The sequence below is a fragment of the Gracilinanus agilis genome, chromosome 1 (assembly GCF_016433145.1).
Source record: "Gracilinanus agilis isolate LMUSP501 chromosome 1, AgileGrace, whole genome shotgun sequence".
In the NCBI taxonomy this organism is placed as follows: domain Eukaryota; kingdom Metazoa; phylum Chordata; class Mammalia; order Didelphimorphia; family Didelphidae; genus Gracilinanus; species Gracilinanus agilis.
In genome coordinates, this window is record NC_058130.1 from 248,929,921 (window position 1) to 248,955,134 (window position 25,214).

At 35.5% G+C, this 25,214-nt stretch overlaps 1 protein-coding gene across 1 annotated transcript in view; it reads left to right on the plus strand.

The window, feature by feature from the left end:
• PTPN3 (protein tyrosine phosphatase non-receptor type 3) overlaps window positions 1–25,214 on the plus strand; it is a 256,184-nt gene that overhangs the window by 76,829 nt on the left and 154,141 nt on the right. The window contains exons 3-7 of the mRNA XM_044679539.1: window positions 1,728–1,835; window positions 1,927–1,969; window positions 4,581–4,659; window positions 12,196–12,240; window positions 19,758–19,810. Coding sequence (XP_044535474.1) covers window positions 1,728–1,835; window positions 1,927–1,969; window positions 4,581–4,659; window positions 12,196–12,240; window positions 19,758–19,810 — 328 coding nt within the window. The remainder of the gene's footprint in view (window positions 1–1,727; window positions 1,836–1,926; window positions 1,970–4,580; window positions 4,660–12,195; window positions 12,241–19,757; window positions 19,811–25,214) is intronic.

Here is a 25,214-nt window from a genome sequence, read left to right on the forward strand (position 1 = left end):
CCCCCCCCCCCGAATTCTTAAAATTTTAAGTTTAGAATATATCACATTGAAAAGCAGAAATAGTTTGGGAGTAACATTGCGTTACAGTTTCCCCAAACTATAACTTAGTAAATGCCATAGAAATTTTAGTTATCATCATCATCATCATCATCATCATCATCATCCTCTTCCTCCTCCTCCTCATCACATGAATATAAAATTGGCAATCAAGTAGAGTTAGAAGTCTTATTGTTTTGGGAAAATATATTAAAATCTTTGTACTAAAATTTAGAAAGCCCACAAATACAAAACTGTCAGATGATTAAGAAATAAGAGCATTTCTGCTATTGAGATTGACTCATTTTGGAGAAAATAACTAACAGATTTTGTAGACAAAATAGTGAAGGGCATTGAACTTTCTAGGAAATTGACTTGGATTTCTTTTGGTAACTAACTTGCTATATCATCTGTCTGGCTTTTTACCTCCTTATCATGGAAGTGAGAAGGTTGGAGAATTGATCTCCAAATTGCCCTTCTGGCTCTAAAATTTTAGAAACTTTACTGACTTCTTAAAATTTAAAAATTGCCGAAGTATTGGGCACTGTGGAGCAGCTAGGTGGTGCAATAGATAAGAGTGCTGGGCTTGGAGTCAGGAAGTTTCATCTTTGAGTTCCTATCCAGCCTCAGATACTTCCTAGCTGTGTGACCCTGAGCAAATCACTTGACACGATTTGCCTCAGTTTCCTCATCTGTAAAATGAGCTGAAAAAGGAAATGACAAATCATGCCAGTATCTTTGTCATGAAAACCCCCAAAGGTGTCATGAAGAGTCAAACATGCCTGAAAAATGACGAACAACAAAAATTGGGTACTATGCTGAGTTGCTATGTATGCAGTGAATTAATCATTTAAATAGCAATAATTTTGTGTATTTTGCACTTCATGATTACAAAGTACTTTTTTGATGCATATGTATTTATAGAAATAAAGTGCTTTGTAACCATGAAGAGCAAAATAGATATGTAATTATACTGAATAATTATTATATTATACCCTAATAATATAATGTCTATAAAGTTCTTTGTAAACATTGCACCTCATGGTTACAAAGCGCTTGATAGATATAATATTATTAGACTATATATTATAGTACTATATAATATGTTATAATATCCATAAAGCGCTTTGTAACCATGAAGTACTATATACATAATTATATTATAATATAATATTGAATAATATAACATATACTAATAATTCAATATATAGAACATGTTTTATAACAATGAAGTGCAAATATACATATGTATAGAAATATATACATATATTTTAAAATTTCACTACAGTCCTTGAGAGATAGGTAATAATAGTACTGTTATCCCATTTCACAGGGAAGAAATTTAAGCTCAGGAAGATGTGTTAAAAAATGAGTTGTAGAACTGTGAGTCATGCAAATATCTTCTAACTCCTAGTTCAGAATTCTCTTTTCACTACACCCAAAATTAATTATTTAAAACAAACAATTTTGACTTTTTTTTATTATCCACATTTTTTAGTGCATGTCTTTTCTCTCCCAGAGAATCATTCCCCATAAGAAAGACTAGAAAATGGAAATTGGGGGGGAGTAATGCATTGAAAAATATGAATTTTAAAAAATATGTTCATCATCCTAAATTGGCATAAAATCTGATTTTGGTTACAAAATATAAAATCTTAAAGTTTCCAAAATTCACTCTTTTTTTCCACTAGAAACAAGATACTGGTCAAGTTCTCTTGGATATGGCTTTTAATCACTTGGGTATAACAGAAAAAGAATATTTTGGTTTGCAACATGGTGAAGATGCAATGGATTCTCCTGTAAGTACAATCTGTTTGAAACAGCCTTGCTGTTTTTTTTTATTAAAATTTAAAAATTTAAAAATAAAATTTAAATTTCTTTATTCGACAGAGATGGCTTGAATCCACTAAACCAATCCGAAAACAACTCAAAGGTTTGTATAGTTTTTATTAATCTGATAGTATTAATATTGCCATGCTCTATTTTTTATATGCTAACTGTTTTGGATATGATATTTGCATTCCTATTCATCTGAGGTAGTCATTGAGCTGATGTCCCAGAAGGAAATTTTCATGGAGGAGAGTAAGATTAGCAAATAAATGGGAGAAAGAAAATGGAGAAAAAAGAATATAATCAGCTAAACTCAAGGAAACCAGGCTTCAAACTAATTAATCCTTCCTAGTCCAATGTGGGAAATAGGCAATATCACTCCCTTCTCTTTTCCCTTCCCCCTCCTCCCCCCCCATACATTTAGACTCTTTTACACCCTTTTGTCAACATAGATGTATGTCGGTGAGCTCTCTCCCACCCAGTACACAAACCCTGCTTCAAACACATGATTACATGAATACCTCCAGTATCTTTGGGGCAGATTTGTGCCTTGGATGGAGTGCTGGACTTGGAGTTGGGAAAAACCTGAGTTTGAATCCTGCCTCAGGCACTTAGAAGCTATTTGGAATTTCAATCTTGGTTTGCTCCTCTATAAAATGGGAATAATAATAGCATCTGCCTTACAGGGTTGTTTAGAAAACATTTGATAATATATATAAAGTGCTTTGCAAATCTGAAAGTCCTATGTACCTGCAAGCTATTATCCTCATCATTATGACTATTTTTCCTCTCCCCACAGGATCCCCCTATGAAGGTATATGTGTATATAGAAATATGTATGTATAGATATATACTCGTAAGTGTGTATATATGTATATATATGTGTGTGTGTATATATGGAGCTTGTGTGTAAATAGTTCATCTCCATATATGCGAAGATAGATGCACAGAAATTCCCATAATTAACTCATGCATCTATGCAGAAATATACTCAATTCCTAGATGAGTGGATAGATTTTTTTCCACTTACATAATTTGTTCATGAAACATGCCAATCAGCAAGTATTTATCAAAGGCCAGACATGGTCCTGGGACTGAGGTTAGAGATGAAAAATGAAAACAAGCTCATTTCAGAGCCTCCCTTCTATGAAATCGTACAGAAACATATTTATAAACTGACTCATCAATATCTAGACGTTCAGAAATAGAAATTAAGACGCATACAGGGAGACACTTGAGATGACAGATAGTCAGCCTAGAGATTAAGGGGTGCTCTCAGAAACACCAAGACTGAAAAAATTAGAATTAAGGGGTGTGCTCAGAAATACCAAGGCCAAAAATATTAAAATTTAGGGGCACGCTCAGAAACACCAAGACTGAAAAGATTAGATTAATAGGTGAGAGAAGTCAGGAATTTGTAGTTTGCGGGTGGGTGGGGAGGGGGGAGAATGCGTGAATAGGCAAGCAGGTGAGAGGAAATGAGACTTGGTATACTGATTGATGATTGCAAATGAGAGCGGATGGGAGAATACTAGACACATAGAGAAAGCATGATAAATACCTGTTGATGGTTTGAGAAAGGTTGTAGAGTCATGGAAAATGTTATAGGATGTTAGTAGGACAAACTAATTTTCTTTTGCCACTATATACAGCAAAAGAAAACATTGATTAATTCATTTTAAAAATAGTATTTTTACCCCCAATTATATGCCAAAGCAATTTTTAACACTAGACTTAAAAAATTTTTTTGAGTTTCAAATTCTCTCCCTCTCCTTCCCTCTGCTCCCTATGATGATAAGCAATCTGATAAAGATTTTACACAGTCAATTGTGTAAAACATTTTTCTGAATTATTGATTAATTTATTTTATCCATTCAGAGAATTTTTGGGTCAGTGGTAAGATTGTATGGTTTAATTTGTTATTGGTTTAAGTTATTATTGAATTTAAAATTGAAATAATTATTGAATTATTAATGTACAATAGCAGATTTAAGTAAGTCATGTATTCCATTGAAGATAATATTGGAAAAGTTGGTGTGTGTTGTTTGTATATGTAAAGATACATAAATATATGTAAGCGTACCCATATATTTATATATTTATATATATTTATATGTCACATATATTTATAAATCCTTTTCTCATAGCATAGTGGAAGGAGCCTTGGTCTTAAAATCAGAAGACTTGGGTTTTTATGATGGTCTTGCTACTAATGATAACTTGTTGTGGCCTTGGACACATCATATCACCCTCTCTGAGCCCATTTCCTCATCTTTAAAATGAGGATAATGATCCTTGGCTTGTGTATTTTGGAGGTTTTGTGAATATTGAATAAGAGAATGCACTTGTATAAAGGAATGTGCTTTGAAAAGGGTGAAATGCTATTGAGAATTTTGCATGCTAAGACTATCTTTAGGATTTTTTTTTGAATGATGCAGAGAATAGAGGGTGCTGTTTGAACACAGATCCATATGATTTATTTAAAAGGGAATTGATGAAAAACACTTTACCATTCCATGTGCTGTTGCCACAGGCTTTTAAAAATTGCTTTTAGTGTATACACTTAGCATTTGAAACAAACCTATTTGTGAGTGTGGAAGGAACCAAACAATTGTACTATATAACAAATGTTCGTATTGCTTATGGAAGAATCAGAACTTTGCATGCATTTTTAAAAAAGGAAAAATATAATTTCTTTTTGGAAAATATTGTAGGACCTTTCCCATGTACCTTGAATTTTCGAGTAAGATTTTTTATACCTGATCCCAACACATTGCAGCAAGAACAAACAAGGTAATGTATTTTTATATTTTTCTGTGTAATATGTAAAAATTAGTAATATACTAAGTGCTCTTTTTAGTACTTTAAAACAAAATGTAAGTGCTATCATACAATCTAAATGAATATATCAGGTAAACATTTTTAATCATGTAAAATTGTTGACTTTCTTACTTCTATATGGAGTGATCATTTTGTGACTTTTAAGTGGTTAGTTTTAAATCATTAGCTTTCTTAGTTAGCTCTCTCAAGTATGTGCTCATAGAATGCAAATTAGTTTAAGAGTTACCAAAATTTGAATGTAAGAAGGTAAATTTCTGCCTCTTCTACTATTATATCTTTATCATATTCCATTATAATGAGCCCCGTTGGACATATACAAATTGTTTCATTTTAGTAGAATCTTTATTATAATGGATACTTTGCTCCAGACCAGATTTATAATTTATTAAAGCTAGAAATGCAGTTGAGCCAATGACTAGCTTCTCTTGTAGTTCGTCAGCATATGGAAAAGAGGAGGTGGCAGACTTTCTCTTTTCTCCAATCTCCATCACCTTTCTCCAAGTATTAGGTCTCTTTGTTTTCTTATTTTGTTTTTGGCAGTTTATTTAAGAATTCAGATGGATTTTCCTGATGGGGGTTGTTTGAGGTGGGGTAGAGAATGTACTTGAAAGATAAGAATTAATTTATAATGTCTATTAAATATTTAACTACAACTCATCCTGCCTTTACCCCCTCCCTATCTATAAATAGTCTAATTTTGACATCGACAGATTGTTTTTCCTTACAGAAAATGACACTTGCATTGTGGTGAACTGGCAGATTCCTTGGTTATACAAGGTTATCACACATACATTGAAAAAACTATAGGCCATATCCAAGAACTTTGATAAAAAAAGACATCCCCCAAATTGTCTTTGTAACGCTTTAAATTCAAGATAGCCAAATATTTCACCAAAACTCATTACAAAACAATATGGAAGGGGCAGGTTGGGAACCATTTTTCTCTTTTGTGCATGCAGAACTATCCAGCATGGCAGTTAGATTTACAAGTTTTAGTACTCTCTGTTATTTCACTGATTTTGATTTTACATCCTCGTGCCAGGAGGTCTTATAGTTTGTCAGTTGTGTTCAGGGAAGGTTTTGTGAATTGAGATGATGAATGCAAAATTGAATCACTCCTAGAAACAGAGAGATGGGGCTCGTTCCTGATAGTTCTGTTACAACTTAAATGTTTTTGGTAATCAGCTGAAAGCAGTGGGGTGTCATGGGCAAGGAGGTACATAATGGACTTAGGTCATAGACCGGTAGAATTTTAGGGTCCTTGGAAATTATTTATTTTCATCTCTCATGGAACGAGGAATCCTTTCTACATTTTCCTTGTCAGATAGTATTGCATCCTTAAATTCCTCCTAGGATTATAGTATTTTGAGCTAAAAGAATATCAGGAAACATCCTTCTCAAATATACAAAAGAGGAAACTGAGCCTTAAGTAACTGACACCTGAAATAACCTGTTCTACTTTGGGGGAGTTCTGTTTATTAGAAAATTCTTATTACATTAAACTCCTTTGTAATTTCAATTCATTGGCTTTGATCCTAGAACAACACAGAATAAGTTTATTCCCTCTTTGTTACGAGCCTTCAAATATCATCTGTCGTCTCTCCTCTTTGCCTTCTCCAAGCCAAACATATCTATTTACTTCAATCATGCCCTATTAGGCAGGAGTTTCTAGACCTCTTACCATCCTAATTGGCCCCTTTGGAACACATTTCAGTTTTTCACTGTCCTTCTTAAAATATGTTGCTCAGAACTGTCCGTAGTACTTGCAGTGTGGTCTGACCAGACCAGGGCACAGTGGGGCCATTCCTGTCATCTGCACATTATTCATGCAGCCTAAGATTGCATTAGCATTTTAAGTAACCACATTATACAGCTGGCACATATGTTACACTTCTGGTCAACCAAATTCCCCAGATCTCTTTCCACATCAATTGCTGCCAAGCCAAGTTGAACAGATTTCATATTTGATGCAGCTGAATTTTCAATGCAAATCTTGATGTTTATTACTGGTTCCATGTTATCTTGATGGTTTCAGTGTAATATTCTTGGTCCATTGGATGAGAACTTTTGAGAAATTGGTTTTTTTGGAATCCATGGTTAATCCATGTTAAGGAAGTTTGGGGACAAACCCAACTGAACAAGTTGGTTCTTTCTTTTTTTAAAAGAAAAAAGAAAAAAAAAGGAGTCAGACAGAGAGACATGAATTACAATTTTGAAACATACGGTTTGGATAGAGCACCTTAAAAAGAGCTAGTGTTCTGTGCTTTGTTTAAAAAAATAAAATGTTCTAAGGGCCTCCTTCAAGATTCTTGTACTGAACCCTAAATCTCAAAAATCTTTCTAAGTTAGATGCTAGGTTGCTGTCATAATGGGTAGAACACTTGGCTTGGAGTCAAGAAGATGTCAGTTCAAATCTAGGCTATGTCACTTACTAATTGTGGGACTAGGGGCAAGTCCTTTCATCTCTATCTCAGTCTCCTTATCTGTAAAATGGGGATAAAATTGCACCTACCTCATAGGGTTGTTATGAGGATCAAATGAGATAATGTATATATTTTGTAAACCTAAAAACACTCTATCATACGATTATAGTTTTAGAGCTGAGATTAATTCTCTTCCTATATAGATAAGGAAACTGAGATCCATAAACTTAAATGCTTTGTCTGTGGCTACTTATGTAGCAAGTGGCAAATAAGGAATTTGAACCCAGATCCTCTAAACTCAGTGTCCAGTATTTCTTCCATCATAGTACACTGCCTCTAAGTGTATTATAAATATAAGTTATTATAATTCTTTTTTAAAGACATCCTATCCATTTGATTCTATGTTTCTTTATCATCCTTTGAATTTCTTTGCCCTTTGGACTCCTGTCATTTATAGTCTGGTCATTCTTGGTTGCCATTTCTTGGGGGGGGGTGTCAATGACAGGATATGATTTGACACATGCTAGTTTTTTTTCCAGTTTTCTGATTTGTATTCCCATGTGGTAATTCATCAGATTGTGTTAATTAGTTTGATTTGCCAACAAGCCAATTTTGCCATTCTAAAATTGCTATTTGATTTTCAGTAACCACTTCCTTTCTACTTCCAACCTTGAAGAAAATCCAATATTACTAATTATATTTGATATATTACTTTGGATAAACACATAAACCCCACAGAAAGTCATAAATGAAGGCCATCACTTAGCAATCCAGATAACAATGACCACGTGTCCCTATGTTGAAAGAATGCATTTCTAAATTCCAGATAGATATGATTTAATTTAATTTAATTTAATTTTTTTTTAAACCCTTGTACTTCGGTGTATTGTCTCATAGGTGGAAGATTGGTAAGGGTGGGCAATGGGGGTCAAGTGACTTGCCCAGGGTCACACAGCTGGAAAGTGTCTGAGGCCGGGTTTGAACCTAGGACCTCCCGTCTCTAGGCCTGACTCTCACTCCACTGAGCTACCCAGCTGCCCCCCAGATAGATATGATTTAACAAAGTCATATGTTTCCCACATGACTTTTAAAAAAATGTTTTTTCTTTGGTATTTTCTGGATAGATAATGGCAATGATGACCAGATAGTAACAATGGCACTCTATAAAATTATTGATGAACTTTTATACTTTAGTGCTTTTTATTATTAAAAAATTTATTTTAACTCTTACCCTTTGTCTTAAAATCAAATACTAAGTATGAGTTCCACGGTAGAAAAGTGGTAAGTGTTAGGCAGTTAGGGGTAAGCGTCTTGCCCATGCTTTTTATTAAATATTTTATTGAATTGAATATTGAATATAAACATAAATAATTGCCTAAATATATCAAATATTGAATGTATTGAATATAAATATATAAATTGACTATTGAATATAAATATATAAATAATATAGGTAATATAAATAGTGAAATTATCTCATAACTTAAGTGTTAAAATGGGCACAGCTGAACTTGGACATCCTGATATTTGTGCACATTTACATGTTAAAAAATTTGCCAAAATTCTTCTTTTCCCCTTCTGCCATCATTTCTCTCATCCATATTCAATTTTAGCAAGTGAGTCTTTTGCCATATTGGCCAGATGCTGGAGCTAACTATTCATTTTGAATCTGGATTGTACAAAAGAGAGCGATAGAACCAGCTATCATGTGTGCCAGCATCCTAAAGTAAATCCCTTCCATCATCTTCATGGGGATGTTGAGCAATAAGGATACTCTTTTGTTTTTTATCCCTTTCTACAACTTTATGTCAGGGTCATATATGACAGCTGACTTGCTTACAGTTAATTATAAAATTCTATATACAGAATAAGGAATAAAAATAGCAGTTTTGATATCCAATCTCTTAGAGTCAGAAAGAACTTGGTTTATATCAGTGGTTCTCAAACTTTTTTGGCCTACCACCCCCTTTCCAGAAAAAAATATTACTTATCCCCCTGGAAATTAAATTTTTTTAAATTTTAATAGCAATTAATAGGAAAGATAAATGCATCTGTGGCCATCACCGCCTCCCTGGATCGCGGCAGTGCCCACCAGGGGGCGGTAGCGCCCACTTTGGGAATCACTGGTTTATATCCTGCCTCCAGCACTTTCTAGCTTTGTATGGCCCTGAGCTTTTAAATTCCCCCATCCATCAAATGATGGGGGTTGGACTAGAGGACCTCTAAGCTTTCTAAGCAAATCTAACTAAATCTTTGATCACGTGATCATACATCTGTTCTAGTATTCACTAATGTTTTTATTTTTTAAACTTCATGCCTAATATCCAAGGCAATTAGTTGACTAATGTAGATGAGTCAATGTGGCATTCATCCTGATCCATTATTTAGTGTGTCTTTATTGGAAGGGAGAATTTGTTTTCTAGTCCAGAGAGATAAAACCTATTGTGAAGTCAATTAGCTAAGAAACATCAATGTTATTAGATGTCTTCCTTTAGACAGACTGCATAGATATCCATGTATTGTCTTGCTGTATTGAATACCCACCTATAAATCTTGTGTATGCTGCCAGTAACACAGAAAACTATAACTAGAAATATATGAAAGAGTACCTGGCTAAATTGAGTTTGCCTTCACAGACTAGTCACTTTTACTTATTAATTTCATTCATTCGGAGGATAAATCAGGAAATAAATATTTGTCATTGTTGAGACTAGGGATCTCATGAATGTAAGGAACTTCTTAGTTTGTTATCTTCCCCTAACAATGCAAATCTCAGATGACTTATCTGTCATTTGTAGAATTAGAGAAGTGCCCAAGAATATCAAGAGCTTTTGTGTTTTGCCCTGGGCCATTTAGCTGGCATATATCTGAGACAAGACTTGAGTCCAGGTTGTGTAGACTCTAAGATTATCCAAGATGCCATTGGGCCATCATGAATAAGATGAATACTGATGGGAAGTAAGGCAGTCCTTTTACTTGGGTTCAGAAAAAAAAAATTAGCTTCATGAGAACGAGATGGGGGAGATGTGGCTAGTCAGTAGCTCATCCAAAAAAGATCTAAGAGGTTTTAAAGAACTCGAAGTTTAGTGGGAATCAACAGTTGTAAATGGCAGCCCCCCAAAAAGCTAATAATTTCTTGCTTTTTTTTTTTTTTTTTAAAAACCCTTACCTTCTGTCTTAGGATCAATAATGTGTATTGGTTCCAAGGAAGAAGAGCGGTAGGGACTAGGCAGTGAAGGGGTTCAGTGAACTGCCCAGGATCACTCAGCTAGGAATTAGAAATACTTTCTAAAAGTCATTTGTTGTCGACATTTTTAGTAGGCATATACTGTGTCCAGGTATGATTCTGAGGGGAAATCCTCCTTTTTGTCCTGAAAATGACTTCTTTTCAGCTGCCTGAGAGAAGGAGCAAAGTGTCTTTTGTGTAAGCATCATGCTCTTGCCTCTGTTCTGGTAAAATTAAGTGGAGTTAATCATAGTTTTCATTAAGTGGTTAACTTTCAAAAAGTAACTGCTTGGCTCATCAAAATACATATTGATTTTGAATTAGAATGATGGAAAAAGCAAACATGCCCTCAGGGGATTCTATTAGAAATTTGGTTAAAAGGCTTAAAGTGAATAATTGGGTTTGCAGCAGACTTCATAGATGACATGCTTATCAAATTTTCAGATTACACAAAGATGAGAGGGCAAGATAGCATAGTGATTGACAGAATGAGGATTCAGATAGATCTTGACACCCTAGAACATTGGACCAAATTGAGTAAGATGAATACTGATGGGCAATAAGGTAGTCTTTTTACTTGGGTTCAAAAAATAAGCTTCATAAGAACAAGATGGGGGAGATGTGGCTAGTCAGTAGTTCATCCAAAAAAGATCTAAGGGGTTTTAAAGAACTTGAAGTTCCGTGGGAATCAACAGGGTTATAAATGGCAGCCAAAAAAAGCTAATGTGATCTGAGTTGGCAATTAGCAGTAGCATAGTTTCCGGGAATAAGGAGGTGATAATTCTTCTGCACTCTGCCCTGGTCAGACCACATCTAAAGTATTGTATTCCATTTTGGACATGATATTTTAGGACAGATTGATAAGCTGGAGATTGTCCAGAGGAGAGCAATAAGCAAAAAGGAGCTTGAGTTGATGATATATAAAGATCAGTTTAAAAAAAATTGGAAATATTAAGTTTTGAGAAGGCTTTAGTGGTTGGGTCATGAGAGCTGTCTTTAAGTGTCTGAGAAGTTAGCACATGGAAAAAAGATTAACTTGTTGTGCTTTGTCCCAAAGGACAAAACAATAATCCAATGGGTAAAAGGGAATTTTTTACCAATGGGTAAAATGGGCAAGAAGGGAATTTAAGTTTAAGGTAAGGGGTTGGGGGGAAAACTTACTAAAAACTGATAGAGTCATGCAGAAGTAGAATGGGGATAGCAGGATACAGGGAGTTCTTCCTCACTGGAAATCTTCAGATGAAGGTTGGGTCACCATTTCTTAAATGTATTTTTAATATTTTTTCAGATATATATATATATATATATATATATATATGTGTGTGTGTGTGTGTGTGTGTGTATATATATAAAATGACCATTCAAGTTCATCAATTATTGCTTTGTCATGCCATAAATGGTGCTTCTATTATATAAAGAAAGAGAGATAAAGAATGAACTAGTGGAAATAGAAAGAAAGGGAATGTTCACATGGGAAAAAAATAATGGTGAACATTATTGACATGGTAAGCAACCAGCTGCTGACCATCCAACAGTCATTCCTTTCTTAGAAGACCTAAAGAACAGAAAGATAGAGTATGATGAAAAATGAGAAGAACAAAGAGGAAAAAGGAAAACTGGAAGGGAAGAATATTCTAAAAACTAGGGTGGCTTTACAGTAAGAGTGTTGGTGGTGTATAGCTTAGCTGTGAAAAAAATCACAAATATAGGCAAGAATAGTTTCATATTGTTAGAAAAATATTTCTGCAATTATCCTTATTTTTAAAGGGCAGATTTTGTTCTTATCAAGTCACTATCACTTATTTAAATTTAAATATTACTTTTAAATTTGTTTCATAGGCATTTATACTTCTTGCAGCTGAAGATGGATATTCTCGAAGGAAGGTAATGAAAAATTTTCCATTTTTTTCCCTTCTCCCTAAATTGGTATATTTTGAGAAGAATAGCTTTTTCATCTGTTACTTTTTTTTTTTAACAGCAGTTTCATTTAATGAAGAATCTTCATTCAAAGAAACATTCTTAACACTACGTACTGTTTGGTCTTCTGTTGGAGTTGATCTTTATATTTTGAGTGCTACTTGTTATAGTCATGCCTCTTTTTAAAGGTTTCAACTATGGTAATTCTAAACCTCTGTAATCTGCCTGGATTTCTAAGGCCCTGTTTTTGTTGTAGTTCAGTTGTTTTTCGGTCTTGTCTGACTCTTTGTGACCCCATTTGGGATTTTCTTGACAAAGATCAAGTTGGCCATTTCCTTCTCCATCTCATTTGACAAATGAAGAAATCGAGGGGAAAAGGGTGAAGAGATTTGCTCAGAGACACATAGCTGATCAATGTCTGAGGCCAGATTTGAACTCAGGAAAATGAATTTTCCTGGCTCCAGGCCTGGTGCTCTATTCACTGTGAGAGTAATTAGATTATTACAATTGGTCAGATTCTCACATTTTAGGTAAAAATTTAAGAAACTCTTGGAAGGAGTGAGAGACCCAGAATACCTTTGTGGAATGCTTTTTGGGAAAAGGGAAAGTAGAAACCCAAGAAGAAAATACTGAGAAAGTAGGTGTGGTGGAGTGAAAGCAGTTGAGAAGAGTAGACATCTTAATTGTCCCCTTCGAGTTCCTCCTTCATCCTTTAGGCCTATGTTTGACTTCTTTTTCTTTTTTGGGGGAAATAACAGCAGGACTAGAGTCATTTGAGAGGCTATACAGTATTATCTTGTCTGATTTCTGACTGTCAGTGCCTGATAATTGAGCGTCACACCAAAGATGTTTTATGTTTGGAAAAAGGCTTTCTGGGAAGAGAAAACAGATAGAAAATGCTGTAATTCAGTTCAATAAACATCCATTAAACTCCTACTGTGTGCAAGGCTCAGCATTGGGAATGCTTCTATGTAAAAGGACATGTGCTGGGCAGCCTGATAAGTGCTGAGATGCAAACACAACACAAAATGAACATTTCTTATCGTCATCGTGCTAATTATTCTGGGGTAGAGAAGATGGAAAAGGATGTGGGAATCAGGTTGAGAAGGGTCTTGAATTTAAGGTTAGGGAGTTTGTATTTTATCTTGAAGGTAATGGGGAACCATTAAGTGTTTTTTGAGCAAGAGTACTGTGGTCAGGTCTCTGCATTAGCAAAATTATTTCAACTATATATATAAAGCTATTTCCATAGTACATATGAGAGGTGAAAAAGACATGAGCTAGGGTCTTAATAGTAGACATGAAAAGAAACATGAAGATATTATAGAGATAAAATGAACAAGATATGGAAACTGATGTGATATGGAATATGAGGGAGGATTCAGAGATGACTCTCAGGTGAAACCCTGGATGACTCTTCATTCATTTGACAAACATTTATTAAGCCCTTTCTGTGTGCATGCTATAGGACCGCCAGGTGATAGGTGAGCTCAAGAATTTAGATATAACATTGTTCCTTTGCTCATAGAACCTCATAGAAGGCTTAAGATATAAATACAGATAATTATAATATACAGTGGGTTAGAGAATTGCATAACCAAATTCCATGTGAGATTTTGGAAGGAAATCATAATACAGCTTGTGGGAAACAGATCAGGGAAAGCTTCATGGAGAGAAGGAAAATTCGAATTGGGCTTTAAAGGATAGGCAAAAATTAAATATCTACTCAGAAAAATCAAAAATTATCTCTCAGAAGCTCTGTATATAGAAACTTCTTTACATCTTCTCCCATCTTTACCTCTCTTGATTTGGTCCTTGCAGAGTAGGGGATGGGAAGCCCTTTCAGGCATGGTGAACAACACAAGGGCATGGAACCAGCTGATCACAGGACAAACTTAGAGATTTTGTTTTAGAGCATGAACTTTAAAGAGTAGTTCAGTTTGACTTGATCATAGAGTGGTGGGGGAGTAATATGACTTGAGAATAGAGTCAAGTGGCACCAGATGGGGGGAGGGTTTTGAGTGTCAGGGAAAGTAATTTGAATTTTACTTGGAATATATAAAGAGCCCTCAGAGATTTTTTTTTTAAACCCTTGTACTTTGGTGTATTGTCTCATAGGTGGAAGATTGGTAAGGGTGGGCAATGGGGGTCAAGTGACTTGCCCAGGGTCACATAGCTGGGAAGTGGCTGAGGCCGGGTTTGAACCTAGGACCTCCCGTCTCTAGGCCTGGCTCTCAATCCACTGAGCTACCCAGCTGCCCCGCCCTCAGAGATTTTTGAACAAAAGAATTGATATGTTCAGATCTGATAATCTGGGGGAGATCATAAACACAATTTTGTACATGCCGAGTTTTTTTTGGTAGTAGGACATCTGGGTGGAAGTGAAATGCCTTCTAATAAGCTGGAGATAGAGTTGTAGACGTCCAAAGAGAGGTCAGGATTATTGGGATAGATTTAAGAGTTATCCACTTTTAGAGATGGTGGTTGAAGTTTTGGGAGCATTGAGATTGCTAAGCAAGAGAATGTGAAAAGAGAAGAGGTCTGAAGATGATCCCTTGAAGAACACTCTCCTTAAAGAGTTGGGAGGAGCATGAACCAGAGTCCCAGATCCATCGACAGTAGTGTTGAGTAGGAGGAAAAATGGTTGATAGTGTTAGATTCTATAAAAAGAAGATGGTCCCAGAAAAACTAGCATTCAGCACAATGTCTAGCACATAGTAGGCATTTAATAAATATTTATTAACTTGGTCAGTATATCATGCATGAACTTTGGAAGAACTGTTTTAATAGAATGATGTGGGTGCTCAGTGGAGAAGGAGACAGTAAGTAGCAAGGATATGGAAGCCTTCCATCATATGGGAAGGAGCCAGTAGAAAAAAGAAAGATGGCAGCACATGTTTTTGGTTACTTTAACATTCACATTAATATCACTTCCAACATCTTTCCCAACTCTTGTGAGTTCTATCTCCTCAGATGCCTTCAAGATTTGTGTCTTAAACTTCATTGTAACTTCTGTCCTTCATTCCTCCATCTGCTTTATTCTTCCTATCTCTTCATCATCCTTAATTCAACCCATCAGCCTCTCCATTCTCTGATCTTGCAGTCTGTAACTCCTTTAGCCTCAATTTAATATTAACCCCCTTTAAACTTAAGCATTTCCACTGTGCATTGTCCTCTACTCTCAAGTCCTTTTCTTTTTTTCTTTTTTCTTTTTACCATACTAACCATCAACCTTGGGTCATCCCTCTACCCTTCTCTTTCCTGTTGTTATTCAGTTGTATTTCAGTCGTCTGATTCTTTATGACCCCATTTGTGATTTTCTGGGCAAAGAAACTGAAATGGCTTGCCATTTCCTTCTCTGTCTCATTTTACAAGGGAAGAAACTGAGACAAACAGAATTTAAGTGATTTTCCCCCAGTCACCCAGCTAGTAAGTGACTGAGGTCAAATTTGAACTCAGGAAGATGAGTACCTAATTCCTAAATGAACTGGATCTTCAACTTCAATTTCAACTGTTGTGTGGCAAATCTTTTATTCTTCCCTCTTTAATTCTTGTCATACTCCCTACAGTTGTCATTCAGACCTTTACATCAAGCTTCCATTACAGCCCCCAACCAACTCTCAAAGCAAATGATCTTGTCTTTAATGATAACAATTTTTCTTCTATGTTCCTTTATCTCCAGTCACAGAGCTATAATCAAAATATAGGCCCTTATATTTTTCCCATGTACTATTACATATATTTCTTCACTATTCATATGTATTATTAACCTTCTAGCCAATATTCCAGTCTCAAATCTCTCTACCACACTACCTGTCCACTCAGCTGCCAAGGTAATTTTTTTGGAAGTGTAGGTCTAACCTTCTCTGCTCAAGGTCTCCATTAACCCCCTTTTTCCTCCAAGATCAAATATATAAACTCTGGCATTTAAAGCTCTTCATTTTTTTAATTGATTAATAAAAATTTTCCATGGTTACATGATTCATGTTCTTTCCTTCCCCTCCTCTCACCCCCTTCCCATAGTCAACACACATTTCCACCGTGTTTTACATGTGTCACTGATCAAGACCCATTTCCATGTTATTAATATTTGCACTAGGGTGATCATTTAGAGTCTACATCCCCAGTCATATCCCCATTGAACCATATGATCAAGCAGTTGTTTTTCTTCTGTGTTTCTACTCCCACAGTTCTTTCTCTGGATGTGGATAGCGTTCTTTCTCATGGGTCTCTGAGAAATGTCTTCCATTGCTGCTAGTAGAGAAGTCCATTACATTCGATTGTGCCACAGTATATTCTGTGTATAAGATTCTCCTGGTTCTGCTCCTTTCACTCTGCATCAATTCCTGGAGGTTGTTTCAGTTCACATGGAATTCCTCCAGTCCATTATTCCTTTTAGCACAATAGTATTCTGTTACCAACAGATACCACAATTTGTTCAGCCATTCCCCAATTGAAGGGCAACCCTTCATTTCCCAATTTTTTGCCACCACAAAGAGCACAGCTATAAATATTTTTGTACAAGTCTTTTTCCTTATGATCTCTTTGGGGTATAAATCCAGCAGTGCTATGGCTGGATCAAAGGGCCAGTCTTTTAAAGTCCATTGGGCATAGTTCCAAATTGCCATCCAGAATGGTTGGATCAATTCACAACTGCATTAATGTCCCAATTTTGCCACATCCCCTTCAACATTTATTACTTTCCTTTGCTGTCATGTTAGTCAATCTACTAGGTGTGAGGTGGTACCTCAGAGTTCTTTTTTTTTTTTTAAACCCTTAACTTCTGTGTATTGGCTCCTTGTGGAAGAGCGGTAAGGGTGGGCAATGGGGGTTAAATGACTTGCCCAGGGTCACACAGCTCAGAGTTCTTTTGATTTGCATTTCTCTAATTATAAGAGATTTAGAACGCTTTCATGTGCTTATTGATAGTTTTGATTTCTCTGTCTGAAAATTGCCTATTCATGTCCCTTGCCCATTCATCAATTGGGGAATGGCTTGATTTCTTTGTACAATTGATTTAGCTCCTTACAAATCTGAGTAATTAGACCTTTGTCAGAGGTTTTTGTTATAAAGGTTTTTTCCCCAGTTTGTTGCTTCCCTTCTAATTTTGGTTGCATTGGATTTATTTGTACAAACCCTTTTTAATTTAATGTAATCAAAATTATTTATTTTGCATTTTTTATTTTTAAACATTTATTAATATTTATTTTTTAGAAAAGTTAACATGGTTACATAATTCATGCTCTTACTTTCCCCTTCACCTCCCGAGCTCCACCCCCCCCCCCCATGGCTGATGCGTATTTCCACTGGTTTTAACATGTGTCATTGATCAAGACCTATTTCCAAATTGTTGATAGTTGCATTGGTGTGGTAGTTTCGAATCTACATCCCCAATCATGTCTGCCTCAACCTATGTGTTCAAGCAGTTGCTTTTCTTCTCTTTCCACTCCTGTAGTTCTTCCTCTGAATGTGGGTAGCGTTCTTTTCCATAAATCTCTCAGAATTGTCCTGGGTCATTGCATTGCTGCTAGTACAGAAGTCCATTACATTCTATTTTACCACAGTGTATTGGTCTCTTGTATTTTTTTCTAACTCTTGCTTGGTCTTGAAATCTTTCTTTTCCCAAAGATCTGACAGGTATACGATTCTGTGTTCACCTAATTTACTCATAGTTTCCTTCATTTAATGCTCTTCATTTACTTGGCCCTTTCCTACAATTCCAGGCTTCTTATACTTTATTTTCCTCTCTGAATCCTACAACTCAGTTCCATTGGTCTTCTTGTAATTCCTTGATTAAGACACTTCATCTCTCTTAGTTATGGCTTTGTACTGTCTTCCATCCTTGTAATGCCCTGACTTCCTTCAAGACTTAGCTCAAATATTGCCTCTCCTGTTAGATTGAACATTGTCTTTTTATCCCCAAGGCTTAGCACAGCGTCTCTGGAATGCAATTGGTACCTAATAAATGCTTGTTGGCTAACCAGCTGACAAAATGTATAAAAAAATACATATAGAGTAATTTTAAGGTCAGGAGAGTGCTACCTGGGGGAATCAGTAAAGACTTTAATCTGTATCCTCTCAGAAAAGTCAAAGCTGTGGTTTTGATCCTGGATAAGTGAGAGAATGATGATTTAAATGACAAATCAGAAAATCAGAAGGAACTGTTTTGGCAGAGAGACATTGATAAGGAAGGATAAAAGGATCATTGATTTTAGAACATGAAGAGACTTCAATATAAAAAAAATTTTTTTAAATTTATTAAGAGACAATAATTTTTAAAATTTATTTAGAGGAGAGAATAACCTTAATTTAGGGTTTGTTAAATTTCATCTGCTGATGAACTATCTGTGAAAATTTTTAAGAGATAATTAGACAAATCAGATTGAAACTTGGGTGAGAGATAACAGATTTGGGAGTTGTGAGGCATTGTGCCTCCAAGAATTCCTTATTGCAATCATTTTCTTTCCTAATGATGTACTTAAAAAAAACCAACTAAACTTATTTATTCATTCATTTAGAATGTTTTTTTCCGTGGTTACATGATTCATGTTCTTTCCCTCCCCTCCTTTCATCTCCCTCCCATAGCCAACAAGCTATTCCACTGGGTTTTCCCCAATGACTTACTTTCTATCTTTCTAGATGTATGAATTATTCTCAGGGAAACTGGTACTAGCCAATAGCATTTAAGTCATTTTGTTTTTTAAGCTATTATTCTAAAGAATTTTCTGGGTCTTTACATTTTGTCACAATGTGACTTGGATTATAATATATATGGTAACTGGATTGAGGGTTGGCCTTGGACTTAGGCCAGCCTGGTTTCAAGTCTTGCTTCTGACATAGTGTCTGTGGGCCCTGGTCAGGTCACATATCTCACCTCTCAGTCCCTAGGCTACTTATACAGATGAAATGATAGATCTAGACTCAAAAACCTTAGAGATATCCAAAGAGATATCTTAAGCTATTGTGGTCCCTTACCACCATTGTTTTTTGAACCTGACATGACATTTTTTGTTGTTCAGTCATGTCTGATCCTTCGAGATCCCTTTTTTGAGGTTTGCTTTGCAAAGATACTCGAATAGTTTGCCATTTCTTTCTGTAACTTATTTTACAGATGAGGAAACTGAGGCAAACTGAGTCACATACCTCGTAAGTGTCTGAGGCCAGATTTGAACTCAGGAAGATGAATCTTCTTGATTCTAGGCCTGACACTTTCAGCTGCATTACTTACGTGCACTTACTATGAGTACCCTAAATTAGGAGTGTTAGCCTTTATAATGTGAAGGCAACTTAGCCTGACCCCTCACACTAATATCAAACCAGTGTTTCTTTCAGTGAAGTTATAACAAAAACGGCCTTCATTATGATTCATGAAAATCTTTTAAAATCAATAAAAAGGGTCATTCACCATTATATATATTTGAATAGATTGTTTTATTATATTCCATATATCATTTAATTTTATATATATTTTTCGTTCCTTCTAGGTTAATCTGCCCTCTTAATTCTGCAGTTGTTCTCGCATCATATGCAGTACAATGTAAGTAGCAAAACAAATATTTTAGTATAATAAAAAGGCATCAAGGAGTTGGGCTTCTCCCATTAACAGCATTTCTGCTTCTGTCTGCTAACTTCTCAGCAAATCTATTTCTGTTCCTCTTCTTAGAGATGCCAGCAAGATTTCTAGGTGGAAATGCCCAGGAGTTTCTTTTGCTATTCCCACCTCTCTCTTACGTTAGCTTCTTCTTTGACATGGGTCTTTGTTTTGGTGGGCAAATGGGAAATTAACCACAGAGTGGCTAAGCCTGCGATTCTGGATATGGGAAATGCACTCATGTTTATCACATAAATGATATTTTTAAATGTGAGGTTATAGTAACATTGATTTTCGAATATGGATTTTTGAAAATGAATACTTTGTTTATATATTTATGATTCTCTTGCTAGGCAAATAATAAAAATAACTGGAAAAAGGGAAAGTTTAAAAAAAGTATTACCAAAAAAATGATGTGGTAGGAGTAACCAAGATTTAGGAGGGCAAGATCTGAGTTTACTTGATCAGAGAAGTCAAATTATCAAGGATCCACTAAAATCTGAAGCTTTTCCTTCAGCTTATTTTGTGACTTAAAAAATATTTTTGAATGGCATTAGCAGAAGCAGCAGGTCATAGTGACTATCAAGCTTGCCTCAGAGCCTAAGCTTGGGCTCTGCTTCTGATATATCCTGGCTCTTTTACTCTGGTTAAATCACTTAACATCTGAATTGTAGAGGAGGTGCTGATTTTCATTGGTAATGAGAATTTTCATATCCATGAGCTCCTTGCATTAAACAAATCACTGGTCCAGACATTATCTCTATTAGATAGATAGTAGGTAAATAACAGTCCAGATTATCTTTTTGGTAAAAATCCTTTAAAGAATACCCCATTTCTTACTGCTGTCATGGCAGTAACTCATGGGTATTAATCATAGTTATGAATTTTTTGAGGACATGAGAAATTAAATGCTCATAGAATTTCCATGTAATGATGAAATCACAGATCTGGTTGATAGAAAAAACCATAGAGTAAATTTTGGAAAAAATTTATAACTATTCAGAATATTGTGTGTGTATTTTAGGGATGAAACATTAGCATTGAGAAAACTCATGACAGTGGAAATGTTACCATGAGGGATAGTGATGATAAATGAGATTCTTTCTTTCTACATGCATGCAAACGTACAAACCACTATTGGACATGGGGCTTTAAGAATAAACTCTTTTTATTACTGTGTATATCTATGTATACAATTACATCTCAAAAAAAAAGGAGGGATGGTGATTTTCATAGCAATTACCACTTGGCAAAAGAGTGATTCCTTTTTTTAAATGAAAGGGCTTTAAAGGGTCAGGCATAGAAATTTCTGAAAGGAAGACTTGTTGAATAATATTAATTATTATTCAGCAATCTTTTTTGTTGTCTTCCTCCCCTCTTCTCTCCTTCCTTCCAGAGCTGACAAACAATTTCACTGGGTAATACATATATTGTCACCCAAATCCTATTTCTATATTATTCATTTTTATAATAGAGCAATCTTTTAAAACCAAAACTCTAAATCATATACCCATATAAACAAGTGATAATTATCCAGCAATCTTGCAAAGTTAAATAAGGGAAAACTGCTCAGAGTTGTAACTGCTTAATGACTAGTGAAAGAAAAAATAAAATGTTGGCACCTAGGTGCATTAAACAGAACCAAAAAGATTAGATAATTAACATCTTTGAGAGGTTGGGCCATCTATGCTTTTAGAACATGGATTTTAAAATGAGAATAATTTTAAAAAAGATTCTTATCCTTGCTTTTTCTTCAGCTCTTACCAAAGTACCTCATATGTAAATAATTGTTGAATCAAATAAAAGGAGAAATAAACCTATCCTTTTAACTTATCAGTAAATATATTAGGGGAAACTTTTGATTAAATAAAGTGGTATTTCCTGAAATGAAATGGGGAAATTTTATCTTGATTTGGTGGGACTTGGAAGTGTTCAAAAATTGTCTTGAAATTTAAAATTTATTAGTGCTTAGTAAGAATCTTTGAGATAGACAAAATTGTCCTGTTTCAAATTCAAGCTCCTCTCCCTCAGTCTGTCTTCATTTGCTGCCAATCAGTTCTTTATCCCATTGGATCTTCAATAATCTCTGCCCAGAGATTGAAGTCTTTCCTGGCTTCCTTTTTTCTTAAATATTTCAACTCTTTCTTCACGCCTTGTGCTTTTGGTTTTTAAGTTCTTTTCCTGCTTTAAAGAAAAGTCATCTGTCATGAACTTTCATCCTCCCCATAACACATCCTCACTTTGATATTTATATTCTTTCCAAATCAGAGGAAAACTCTAAAACTGAGCCTTTGTTTGAACTGTTCTCTGGATCCTTGGGCTCGAGGGATTATAGATTTAGATCTGGAAGTCACCTGCATAGGTCGTCTGGTCTAACCTGCTTTTACAGATGATGAAACTATACCCTAGAGAGCTGAAGGGACTGTCCCAAGATATGTAGAGAGCAAATGGCAAAACTGGGGTTCATGCTTTGTTCTTTTCGCTCTAAATACAGTATTCTTTCTACTTAACTATGCTGTCTCAGTCTGATTCCTTCTCTTTTATCTCTTCTAATCAGCATTTCACAAAGTTCTATAGTTGTCAAAATATCTTGAATTCTTTCCTTCTCTATCTCAGCTGTTACCACTCTTTTCTAGGCAATCCTCTCCTCACACCTGGACTATTGTAATAATTTCTAGTCTTTCTGGTTTAGGAACTTTACCTTTATCCAATATATCCAGGTTTTTGCTGTCAGACTAATCTTCCTTTAATAACACCCATCATGTTATTCTGCTATTTGTCAGTGTCCTGGAGATATCTACATAGAAGGATTCACTTTTGGTCCTATGAAGGTCTCACTTATACGTGGCCTCCAATTTCATCTAGCCCCAAGACATGACAAAGACTCAATAAAATCTATATTTATTCTAAAGGGATTGGTCTAAACATCCACCCTAGGATATTTAGACCAGTCCCTTTAGATAGCATTAGTCTAAATAGATTTTTTTGCTTGTTTTAAAGCATATTACAGAAAATATTTTTAAATGCACATTACAGGGGACAGCTAGGTGGCTTAGTGGATTGAAAACCGGGGCCTAAGGACAGGAGGTCTTGGGTTCAAATGTGCCTCAGATACTTCCTAGCTGTGTGGCCCTGGGAAAGTCACTACACCCCCATTGCCTAGTCCATATCACTTTTCTGCCTTGGAAGCAATACATAGTATTGATTCTAAAATGGAAAGTTAGGATTGGGGGGGAAAAGGCATTGTAATATGTAGTCAGACAGGCAGCTTTGACTTGGTCTTTGAGTCTTAAATAGACGTCGAGTAGAACCCAGCATTGAATCAGAAGTGGAGATTAGATTAGGTTGGATATGAGAAATTATGTGGTCCTTTAAATGGCACCAAACTGCTGCTGCAAAAGCCCGTGTTTTTAACACCAATATTCTCCAGGTGATGCTATACATGCTTGTGAATCATGGAACACCACGATCCCAGAAGAACCCATATTGCACTTGATTCAAAGGAAAATAGAAAGATTCATGGTGGTTGTAAGTAGGAGGCTGTAGCTTATAACCAGTGATGATTTGTATTTGAAAACTGCCATATCAGTTATCCTTAGGGATGTGTATGACTGCAAAAGGAGATAGAGGAGTTAATAATAGATGACTATATATAATTATATAAAATTAAAACATACAATATATGTAAATATAATATATAATAAGAGCGAAGGGTAACAGATGGACTATCTCAGGGTTGCCTTAATACATATAATATGGACAGAGAACCAGAGGAGAAGGCCTCCAGTATATTGGATGAATCCTCTAGGAAGAAAGACGTGGATAGGAATCATAGAGGATAGGAAGGTGCCATTGAGTTGCAAAGTGCATCAGTAGGATAAATGAAGTCAGAGATTCATTTATCACATAATATATCAAGTCTAAACTTCTTTGCTTAGCTTCTATGGCCTTCACACTCTGGTCTCTTTTCTTTCCTACCATTTGGCAACATGGTGGACAGTGATGGATATGGAGGCTGGAAGACCTTAGTTCAAATTCAGCGTCAGATGCATTCTAGCTCTCTATATAACTTTGAGCAAGACACTGGGCAACCTCTCCCTGCCTCAATTTCCTTATCTATAAAAAAGGGATAATAATAATATCTACTCTAAGGACAAAATGAAATAATATTTGTAAAGCCTTTTGAAAATCTTTAAGTGCTATATAAGTACTATAAGTAGTAGAGTGATGGTGGTAGTAAGAGTGATTGTAGTAGTAATGATGGCGATTGTAGTACTAATAGTAATAGTGATAGTGTGGTGGTAGTATTGGTGGAAGTCATTGTAGTTGTTCTTATTCTTCTCTGAAGCTAATTACTCCCATTGAGTCAGGCTTACCTCCCTATCTCTCACCATTCCAGAAACCCTTTTCCTTCTTTCCTTATTTGATTCTCCTGGCCTGGAGTGCCAAAGTTTCTTCTTATTCTATTCTAAATCCTGATTATATTTCAGTACCTTTCTTAAATCTTACCTCCTCTCTGAAGCCTTCCTTATTTTCTCTAGCTCATGTATTTTTAATCTCCATTCTCCAGAATAGAGATTAAAGTTATTTGTTCTTTTTTTTTCCCCACCCCACAATAGGAGTATTGTGCTAGTGGGCTTGAATTTTCCTTTTTGTGAAATTATGGAGTTTTTCCAGTTTTAAGTTGGCTTGAGGGTATTGTATCTTAGTCCAGTTCCTCATTTTTTATCTTAATATTACATCCTTATGTTAGCCCATAGCAGTGTGTTTATCCCCAGGTGCTTACCAGGACTTTACAATGAAACAAATAGTTTAATTTACATTTTAAATGTGACAGAATTTTTAAATCTTTTGGGACATGAGTAAGGAGGAACGTGAAAATGAGATTCAAATTTTTTAAATCCTCGTCCATTTATCAGATATTTATTCAGTATTTAACTCTGGACTGAATCTGGAGGTTTAAAGTTTCCATAAGAAATTGACCCTGCTCTTATGGAGACAGCTGCAAGTGAAGTATATTAGACTGTGGGGCTGGAGTTAGGAAGACCTGAGTTCAAATATGAATGAGATACTGTGTGACTGGGCAAGTCAGTTAATAAACTTTGTCTGCCTCAGTTTCCTCAACTGTAAAATACAGATAATAGCATTTACATCCTAGGGTTGTTGTAAAGATCAGAAGAGATATAAAGCTCTTATCATCATGCCTGGCAAGTAATAGATACTTAATAAATCCTCCCACCTTTAATCCCATCCTCCTTTTTTTCCTACCTTTCTCTGTCCTCTCTTCCCTTCCTTCCTTCCTTCCTTCCTTCCTTCCTTCCTTCCTTCCTTCCTTCCTTCCTTCCTTCCT